Source organism: Chiloscyllium plagiosum, unplaced genomic scaffold (assembly GCF_037043375.1).
Source record: "Chiloscyllium plagiosum isolate Xiang-an unplaced genomic scaffold, Cpla_swu_hap1 HiC_scaffold_42, whole genome shotgun sequence".
Classification (NCBI taxonomy): Eukaryota; Metazoa; Chordata; class Chondrichthyes; order Orectolobiformes; family Hemiscylliidae; genus Chiloscyllium; species Chiloscyllium plagiosum.
In genome coordinates this window covers 34,975,718-34,986,607 of record NW_028270180.1, presented here as the reverse complement: position 1 = coordinate 34,986,607, position 10,890 = coordinate 34,975,718, and the positions used below count along the sequence as shown (strand labels likewise).

At 40.2% G+C, this 10,890-nt stretch overlaps 1 protein-coding gene across 4 annotated transcripts in view; it reads right to left on the bottom strand.

Moving 5' to 3' along the window:
• Positions 1-4,059: 4,059 nt before the first annotated feature.
• usp3 (ubiquitin specific peptidase 3) overlaps positions 4,060-10,890 on the bottom strand; it is a 212,697-nt gene continuing 205,866 nt past the window's right edge. For 3 of the 4 annotated variants that reach the window (XM_087982071.1, XM_087982073.1, XM_087982072.1), the window contains one exon: positions 4,060-5,981. In XM_087982071.1, the coding sequence (XP_087838197.1) occupies positions 5,813-5,981 (169 nt within the window). In that variant the 3' untranslated portion in view covers positions 4,060-5,812. Of the gene's footprint in view, positions 5,982-7,033; positions 7,082-10,890 lie in introns of all 4 variants that reach the window. The other variant, XM_087982074.1, reaches the window with a different exon arrangement.

Below are 10,890 nucleotides of genomic sequence, written 5' to 3'. Positions count from 1 at the left end.
ACTAATGTACTTAACCTACACATCTCTGAACATGATGGATAATTAAGCATGGCCAATTCATCCAATCTGCAGATCTTTGGATTGTGGGAGGAAACCAGAGCACCCAGAGGAAACCCATGCAGGCATGGAGAGAATGAGTAAGCTCCACAGATAGTCGCCAGAGGCTAGAATTGAACCTGGGTTTCTGGTACTGAGAGGCAGTAGTGCTAACCACTGAGCCACTGTTCCATCTTCCTGAGGCATGGGGGCCAAAATTGCTGACAGCCTTATGAGGCCTTAGAAGTACATCTCTACTTTTATATTCTAAGCTGATCAGATTAAATGCCAACACTGCATTTTCCTTCTGAACTACCGATTCAACATGTAAGTTTAGAACAAAGAAAAGTTACAGCCCAAGTGACAGGCCCTTCGGCCCTCCAAGCCTGAGCCGATCCAAATCTACTGTCTAAACCCGTCAGTCAATTCCTAAGCATTTGTATCCCTCTGCTCCCCACCTGTCCAGACACATCTACCATGCCTGCCTCTACCACTTCTGCTGGCAACGTGTTCCAAACGCCCACCACCCTCTGTGTGAAGTACTTGCCGCGTGTATCCCCCTTAAACTTTCCACCTCTCACTTTAAAAGCATGACCTCTCACTATTGAATCCTTCACCCTTGGAAAAAGCTTGACTCTATCCACCCTGTCTATACCCTTCATGATTTTGTAAACCTCAATCAGGTCCCTCCCAATCTCCTTTTTTCTAGTGAAAATAAACCTAACCTACTCAACCTTTCTTCATAGCTAGCACCTTCCATACCAGACAACATCCTCATAAACCTTCTCTGCACCCTCTCCAAAGTGTCCACATCCTTTTGGTAATGTGGTGACCAGAACTGTACACGGTATTCTAAATGCGGATGAACCAATGTCTTGTACAATTTTAACTTGATTTGCCAGCTCTTATAATCAATACCCTGTCCAATGAAGGCAAGCATATGATATGCCTTCTTGACCACTCTATCCACCGATGCAGCAACCTTCAGGGTACAATGGACCTGCACTCCCAGATCTCTGTGCCCATCAACTTTTCCCAAGGTTCTTCCATTCACTGTATAATTCGCTCTAGAATTAGACTTGTCTAAATGCATCACCTCACATTTGTCTGGATTGAAAGCCATCTGCCACTTTTCCGCCCAACTCTCCAGTCTATCTTTATCCTCCTGTATTCTCTGACAGTCCCTTATGCTTTCTACTACTCCACCAATCTTTGTGTCATCTGCAAACTTGCTGATCATACCAACAGTGCCCTCTTCGAGATCATTTATGTATATTACAAACAACAATGGCCCCAATACTGACCCCTGTGGAACACCACTGGTTACCTTTCTCCATTTCGAGAAACTCCCTTCAACTATTACTCTCTGTCTCCTGTTGCTCAACCAGTTCTTTATCCACCTAGCTAGAACACCCTGCACACCATGTGACTTCATTGAGTCTTACTTTAAGAGAAACCTGGAATAGGACTCCCAAGTCCCTTTGCACTTCAGATTTATGCATTTTCTCCCCAAATAGAAAATAGTCCATGCTTCTTTCAACGTTGTATTCCATCTGCCACTTTTTTATCCTCTCCTTCCTGTCTAGATCCTTTTGCAGCCGCCCACATCCTCAATACTATCTGCCCTTCCACCTATCTTTGTATCATCTGCAAGCTTAGCCAGATACCCTCAGTTCCTTCATCTATATCATTAATGTATAAAGTGAAACGTTGTGGTCCCAACACTGACACTTGGAGAGCACCGCTAGTCACTGGCTGTTATCCTGTGAAGGACCCTCTTATTCCCACTCTCTGCTTTCTTCCAGCCAGGTGTCGAGCCATCTTGCCTCTAACACCATGGGTCCTTATCTTACTCAGCAACCTCATGTGCAGCACCTTGTCAAAGGCCTTCTGGAAGTCCAAGTAGATAAATCCATTGGCTTTCCTTGGTCTAACTTGCTGATTACTTCCTCAAAGAATTCTAACAGGCTTGTCAGGCATGACAACTTTGAATAAACCATGCTGACTTTGCCCTATTGTACCATGCGCTTCCAAGTATTCAGAAATCTCATCCTTCACAACAGACTCCAAAATCTTACCAATGACTGAGGTCAGGCTGATCAGCCTGCCTTTTGCCATACTCCCTTCTTAAACTGGAGGGAGGGAGGGGGGAAAGAGGTGTTACATTAACACTTTTCCAGTCCTCCAGGACCCTCCCTGATTCTGGTGATCCCTGGAAGATCACTACTAACACCTACACCTTCTCTTCAGCTATCTTCTTCAGAACTCTGGGGTGTAGTCCATCTGGTCCAGGTGGTTTATCCACCTTAAGCCCTTTCAGTTTTTTTAGCATCTTCTCCTTGGTGATGGCTACCATACTCACCTCTGCCACAGACTCTCAAACTCACCTAACATACTAGTACCCACGTGCACAGAAGGGGAGAAAAGGTAAAATTCCATTATTTAAGCACACTCCAGCAGGTTTGAAACTTATCAGACCACTTGACATTCCAAGTATTTTATGCACCTCTTTGATACAATCATGTCATCTGTGAATAACACCTGATCCCAACCTCCTCCTCACACCTAAAAATAGGTTCAATGGTGCACCTCGCCTCTCCAAATGGTAAAAACTCCAGGTTCCATGCTACTCGGATGCCACAATCCCACTTCTGTAGAAGTAGCTGGTGATTTAAAAGGCTATCTGCTTCAGTGATACATACATACACAAAACTTTGTACCCGTTCCTGTGAAAATGGTCAGTACCTTGCTTGCCATTTCTGTACTAATGAAAATTGTGGTCAGACAGCCACTCCTTTGTGGTGAAAATGTAGTGCACAAAAATCATATTCCCATTATTTTAAAATAGCAGTTTGAATGGGTAAAAGCTTCTTGTGAAAGTAGCGACCAGGAAATTTGTAAATGACATGTTGAATATACAATTGAAAGTCTAATTTATAAACTGGGAATGCAATTTCCTCATCCTCCACTAATTCTCTCTCAAGTAAGGTTTCCCAGCTCTGGCAACAAAAGTGAGATACATTGGGCCCTGCCAAATTCAGCTTCAAAGATAAAAAAAACTTCAACAGATTCTTTACCTTTTACACAGCCCTTCAGACTCAGAAGCACCACTTCAAGGAGTTAAGAGGAGATTAATTCATGATGTTGGCGAAGAGTAATTAAATACAGTTAAAAGGAATAACATACTCAATGTGGACTTTACATCCTTCTGGTGTCTCAAATATTTCACAGCAATTTACTTAGTTCTGGGTGTAGTGACTGTCACCTATTGGGAAATGCACATAAATAGGTTTCCACTGCCCCAAGGTAAGTGAGGAGGCAAATAAAATAAATACATTTTGTAACAGATGAACAGAACATTGGCAGCAGGTTAGAAATTATTGATAGGACTTTTTTTTGGCACTTCTCTGGGTCAGAAGGGCTTGGTTTATGTCTCACTTATTCCAGACATGGCATAACCTTTTTGAACATGTTGATGAAAAATATGTAGAAACAAACTGATTAGGCTTTTCAAAGTCTTGCCTAGCTGTCCAAAAAACATCAGAAACAAATTAAGTTTCTCTTCAAGATAATCAAATTAGTGACATTCTAATAAGTATCTATCTCAATACAGCTATAAACCATAAAAGTCCCAGTAACATGACATTTTGAAAAAAAAACTCATGGGGATGAGGGTGTGGTCAGCTCGACCAACATTTACCAAAGTGCTGTCTGTTAAGAGCATTATGTGGGTCTGGAACCACGTGCAGACCAGACTGGGTGAGGATGACTGATTTCCTTTCCCAAAGAAGATCAGTGAACCAGATGGGTGTTCATGATAATTGACATGGTCACTACTAGGTTAACTTTTAATTCAAAATTTTTATTCAGTTCAAATCTGCCATGATAGGATTCAAACCCATATTCCCAGAACAATAGTCTGAAGTTCTAGATTATTAGTTCAGTGACATTACCACTATATCACTACCTTTCCCTGAAAGAAACTCCTTTATAAAATGTTTTATTTTTAAAGACAGAACACTGTTTTGCATCATTAACATTGCACTTTACTATCAATGAAACAGTACATGAACATTTACTAATATACATACCATCATTATAAGCAGCCATAGTAGTACATTTACAATCAAGATTTGTTTGTGGGGATTAAACTGAATAAATGCCATGGTGATTGATGTTACTGTGTCAGTTCATAACTTTGCAACCAAAACAATGTAATATTTTAAATAAGTTTGTACAGTTTCAATATGCAGATTCAAGTTTAGGATGTGTACGTTTTCACATTTAAGAGACATGAGTCTCGTGCCTGAAACCTCAAACTGCCTTTTCTGCTGCTGCTGCCTCATATAGTATATCTACATGCAAATACATCATTCATCTCATTGTGTAATTAAAACACCACTCAGGCCACTATAAATGGAATTTATGAGAGAAGTGTCTTTGATAAGTAAAAAGGACTATATCCTGGTACGAAAATAACATCATACCATTTTATACAAGTAAAAGACTCTTCCAATAGCTGTAATCTACTATTTCATGTTGTATACTGTAATGGTTAGAAAAGATTTTGTCCAAGATGCACCCAGACTCTGGTTCCCCAAACGTAACTCAGCATGTTTAATTTGTCTTTCTTAATCAGGTGATGTTGCAAATCATAAGCCATACTTACCATCCTACATCCAATCATAGTCACTCACTGGCAACACGTGATGCAGATAGCTATGCACAAACCCTACTCTGCCCAGCAAAGTATTGGGATAGATGAGAAGGCCATTTTTACACAGCAGTTCATTTTATTTTTCATACCATAATTTGTTTTTAACTGTTCATGCTTTCTGAAAGATGCAAGTGCCTGGTGACATCTCAAGAAAATAAGATTTTTTTTTTAGAAACAATAGAGTTGAAAACCTAAATTAAAATGTAAATCATAAATGTACCTCTGTAGTATGGGTGAATGTGGGACGAATATTTTTGTTCTGAGTTACCAGTGTTTACAAGTGGTCACAAGAAAAATGACAACAGAAAAAAACCCTAACAATTACAGACAGGTCTATTTCCATTTTAAATGGGCAGTTACAGGAAGGTATAGCAATGCAGAGTCAAGGTGTAGTTACACTCCATGTATCTCATAATACTGAACTTCATCTCGGCATCAAGTTCTGAATATAGACAGTAATATGCTGTTTATCAGAGAGAAGGGCAACAGTGTTCAGGGATACTCAATTAGTTTCTTGTGCAGACAATCATTTCAAACACTTACATCAGCACTTTATTGATCTTGTGCACTTACTCTAAACTGAAGTGTTTTATCAGTTGGTACACTTCAGGCAGAAAGACTGCTGAAACAATGAGGACTTCTGAACCTTGTGTCAAATTAGAAATCACAGACTAAGATGTAGTGTGAACAGTTGAAGAAACACTAATGTAAGTGCACCTTGAAGCCAATCAATGCTATCCCATAATGTATAGTACAGAGATCATTTCAAAATATTCAATTTCAATGTCAACCGAGCCACTAAATTCTTGATCAACAGCAGCCATTACAGGTTCAAAAATATTCTGTTGAGGTTTTGTGATAGGCTAAAATTAGATCAGGTGTCCTCGATTACTGTATTGACACTAGCAATGGTGCAATAAACAAAATTCTCATCAGCGATTTAAAAGTGCAAGATGAAAATAGTCTTGAGCTATCAAGTACTTATGGAAATGTGGAACTGTTTGTGTGCGCTCCAAATCAGTATATATGTTGCAAATATATATAAAAAGATGGGATGCATTAAAGTTTGGTGCCCGATCCCGATTTGGTCTGGCGTTCCACATAGAATAAGATATAGGCCTTGGCTTTCATTACAGTTTCTTCCTCAGTCAAAGTAACAGTACTGTCATTGAAGTGGAACCAACGCCCTTCATGAGTTGCATATGCAGTGTAATGACCCGAGCCAACTCTGTGAGGAAAAGAAAAGTTACTGCTGTATTCAGAAAAGTCACATATTACTACTTCACATAAAATTACAAAAGTTACCAGTAAACATTTTCTTATTTCAGTGTGTAATTAAAATCAACAAATAATGCAGTGTTCCTATGTTTTATTTTTATGCATGCCGTAACATCCTCCGAGTTGGAATGAAGAAATTAGAATCAAAGTAATTTGATTTGTTTGCAATCTTTGTTCAGTGGCCAGTTTAATTCATATCAACTAGGGGTGACCAGGCTGAGCAATGCAATCCTCCTACTTGTAGTTTGCCAAAGAAAATGCCAGCATTATTCGGGCATGGATGAGAGAGATGCTTTACTAAAATGAATATGATAGCATTCGACTGTGACTGTGGTTATAAGTATTCCCAGACCATATAAAAGCAAATTTCCTCAAGTTCAATCATGCTTTCTCTCTGTCCATTGAGTAGAAAGTCATCTAGATCCCCCACCCCACAGTGAAACTAGTGGTTGGGTCCTAGATGTGGCAATGATTTCATCTAATTTCAACTGTAGTCACTATATCCTATAAAACAACCACTGGAGAAGGTGTAGGGAGCAGAAACAAAACAGATCAAATGTAAAGGTGATGAGGTTTTCCAATGAGATCAGGTAATACATCCCACAGACATGATCTGTAACCATCCTAGCCTGCCACTCAGCAGCTCATCATAAACTTTAAGATGTGCAAAGATGTTTGACGATCAAAACTGAATGCAGTTGTCTCAAGCATTCTATGAAGAAAATCAGGCAATTCAGTCCTCACTATCCAATCTGGGCAGATTATTCCAAATTTCTATTTTTTTGTTCAGTTTTCAATAGCACCATCAGTTGGGATGGAATAGCTTTTGGGGTGGGGCAGCTCCATTAACTGGCCTCTACTGGAGGGTGAATATAGAAGAAACTGGGCAGGGTTTGCAAACTGCATGTCTCATCAGTGATCCCTGCCAAATGATAGTCAACACCCACATATAGGCACTTGAATACATGACAGTAGGGGTGATTGAAATTATTGAAAACACACCAAAGAGTTGTTGCTTTCACCACAGGAGGAGAGATGTAGATGAAGAAACTAGAAAGAGGAAAAGATCATCACTACCCCAGCTGCTGTACCTTAAGTCCTGGTAATCATGTAGTAATACCAAGTTGATCATTACATCCAACAGTAATGTCTATACATTATACAGGATACAAAACTATCAAAAAACAGTCAAACACTTAAATACTGAAACAGAACAGCTTATAACATTGGCTTCCAGCCCATTTGAGAGTTATGTAATACAGCAATCCTGAAACAAAACGCTTTGTGACTTAAGTGTTGAATACATTTTGACAACCTTCACAGAAATTGATGAATGCACAGAACAACAGTCAAAATAAGAATGACCGTAGTACAATTATACAAGTTAATGACCTCCCACTTCAGTTCACACTCGAGCATCAGTACCTGCATAGTAAGAAAGAATCGTTGAGTGGCTAACCTTATAATCTTCCCTTCTTGAAGGTAAATCCCCAGCTCTCCACAACACTCTTTGCTATTTGGAACTGTTCACAGGTTCCAAGTCCACTCTCTCATAGCATGTCCACAGGTTCCAAGTCCACTCTCTCGTGATGTTTCATTTGTCTCCAGCTACAGTCTACAAACACAATGTGGCTTGCTAATAATTTCCAGCTTGAACATTCAATTATTGGGGATCTTGAATTTCCATTTCATTTAGACTAGGATGACTAGCTCATTTCCATTTGGGAGTAAGGGAATTAAGAATGATTAAACATGCACCAAGAGAGAGAGAATCAAGTTCTACCACCTGGCTTAAATAAAGTGTTAAAAAGACATAACTTTTTATGGGCTTTACTGCTTTAAGCTAAATTATACTTGTATCTAAAAGAACTGCAAGATTATTACTATATTGTCAGTTATGCAAACCTTATGCAAAGCTTCTAGATTCTGTTTTGGGACAGGATTAATTTCAGTAAAGTTTCAGATTGCGTATCTTCGCTCCACTCAAAAGTGATTTGACTTATTTATTGCCATGTGTATTTTTGTACAAAATACAGTGAAAAGTGTTGCATAGCATCTCCACTCTCTGGCGTCATCTTAAAATACAGAAATAAACCAAAATATAGAATATAAAGGCAGAAGAATATGGAAATAAAGTGTTGAACTTTAGAGTCCTTCTTGTCAAGTCCTCCGCCAAGGGCCTGGTGGCTAGGCATGAATCCCTTTGCTGTGCTACCACCACTGGAATGAAAGTTGCTACCCTTTGGCACCATCTCACCTCCATTGATGCCCTCGCCATTATGAGTCCTCGCTGGACCTTGCCAATGCAGATGCCTAAACTTGACTCGGCTGCCACCATGAGTTTGTTTCAGGCCCACCTTGCTGATGTAGCTGCTGCAGGATCCAGTTCTGGGCCCAAACCTGCTTCCGTCACAGCAACCATAAGTCAGTCCTAGGACCACTTCACCAATGCAGAACCACTGGGAACCCAAACTCTCTGAAACCATCGCCATGAGTCTGTGCTGGGCTGACTTACCACCGCTGATACTGCCGCTGCAACTGAGCCCTTTAACAAGAGAAAAATAAAATAGAGAGAAAACAAAAAAGAAAGAAAATAAAAGAAACAAAAAGAAAAGCAGACTGAAGAGATGAGCCCTGGACTCAGAAACTCTACTTGCCTGCCATCTATACTGGATGTAAAATTTGGTTGAGGAAGACCATTCAGTCCACTCTTCAACTCAAACCTCGAAGAACCTCCAGTTGCTAACAGTATCCAAGTACATCTAAAGGACTATTAACAGTGAAGCCCATTAAAAAGTTATATCTTTAACGTTTTATTTAAGCCAGGTAGTGTATTTGGTTCTCTCCTTTTCTGTGCATGTTTAACCATTCTTAATTCCCTTACACCCAAATGGAAATGAGTTAGCCATCCTGGTCTAGACTCAAGGACTTAAGAAGTTCATTCCAACCCTCAACACTAAGAGGCAAGTCTTCAGTATTAGGATTAAATGCAGATTTAACTTTTTGGTAATATCTAACATCTTACAGACCCCAAGACTCCTCACTAACTCTGGTTCAATGATGTGGAGGTGCCATTGTTGGACTAGGATGGACAAGGTCAAAAGTCACACAACACCAGGTTATAGTCCATAAGGTTTATTTGAAATCACAAGCTTCATCAGGTGAAGTGAAGAAAATCACACAGGCACAGAATTTATAGGCAAAGAGATCAAAAGATAGTACAAATAGTGTGAGTGGGCATGGATACTACCATATGTGGGAACTCCACCCACTACGTTCATGGCAGGTACTCAATATTGTATACCTCATATACTGCAGGCAAGGATGCCCGAGGCATGGTATATTGGCTAGACATGCAGATGCAATGACAATGGATGAATGGACACTGTGCAACAATCAGACAGGATTGTTTCCTCCCAGTTGGGGAACACTTCAGTAGTCCAGGACATTCAGCCTCCGATCTTCAGGCAAGCACCCTCCAAGGCTGTCTTCAAGATATACAACAACGCAGAACTGCTGAGCAGAAACTGATAGTCAAGTTCCATACCCATGAAGACGGCCTCAACCGTAACTTTGAGTTCGTGTCGAGCTACGTGTAACCCCACCATACTGTTCTGTATTTGCAAAATCTTCCTTACTATTCTGTTTTGACACTATCATTTTGATAACTTATTATGATTATAATGAATAACTATTATTATTAGTTTGTACAGTTTTGGATTACTTGCTACTTTGGTCAGATCCTTAGTAGGAGACTCATATCTATTATGTTGTTCCAACCATTTGGTTTGTCTCCAACACCATCTTATTTTTAGATTTTTGTAATTATCTCTCTACCTCAATTAATTGGATCACATGTCATCCCTTGATTTGCTAATCAGCTGTAGACACGTTACTCACACCTTCTGACACTTTTGATCACCAGCAGAAATTTGTTATTCAGCCTGTCAACACTCCACTCACACCACCGGTTCTATCTTTTGATCTATCTGCCTATAAATTCTGTGTTTTGGATTAGTGGTGCTGGAAGAGCACAGCAGTTCAGGCAGCATCTGAGGAGCAGCAAAATCGACGTTTCGGGCAAAAGCCCTTCATTCCTGATGAAGGGCTTTTGCCCGAAACGTCGATTTTGCTGCTCCTCGGATGTTGCCTGAACTGATGTGCTCTTCCAGCACCACTAATCCAAAATCTGGTTTCCAGCATCTGCAGTCATTGTTTTTACCTATAAGCCTGTGTGCTTCCCTTCATTTCACCTGACGAAGGAATAGTGCTTCAAAAGCTTGTGATTTCAAATAACCTGCTGGACTATAATCTGATGTTGTGTGATTTCTAATCTGGTTCAAAGCTAAAGAGCCTACACTTCTGCAGTTTTTCATCGTTTGCTAGATTTCACTCTTAAGGCCCTTACTATCTGGAATTTGAATGATATCCGGGTCTCTGGATAACAGAGCTGAATAGTTTGTCTTTATCCTTCAAGGAATGTGAGCATCATTGGTGAGTCTAGCATTTATTGCTCATCCATTGTTGTCTTGAAGAATGTGGTGATAAACCCCTTCTTGAAGCACCACAGTCTTTGGACAGTAGGGATAACTAGGTGATTTTGAACTAGCAACCGTGAAGGAATAGCGACATAGTTTCAAGTCAGGATGGTATGACACTCGGAGGTAACTTTGCAGGTGATGGTGCTCCCGTGTATCTGCAGCCCTTGTGACCATTGCCACCTAGAAGAACAAGTTGAAGGGTACCTGGCTGAACAAGTGGAGAGTATTCTATTGCATTCTTGACTTGTGCTTGGAGATTGTGGACAGACATTGGCGAGACAGGAGATGAGTTGGGCACCAAAGAACTTTCAGCTTCAG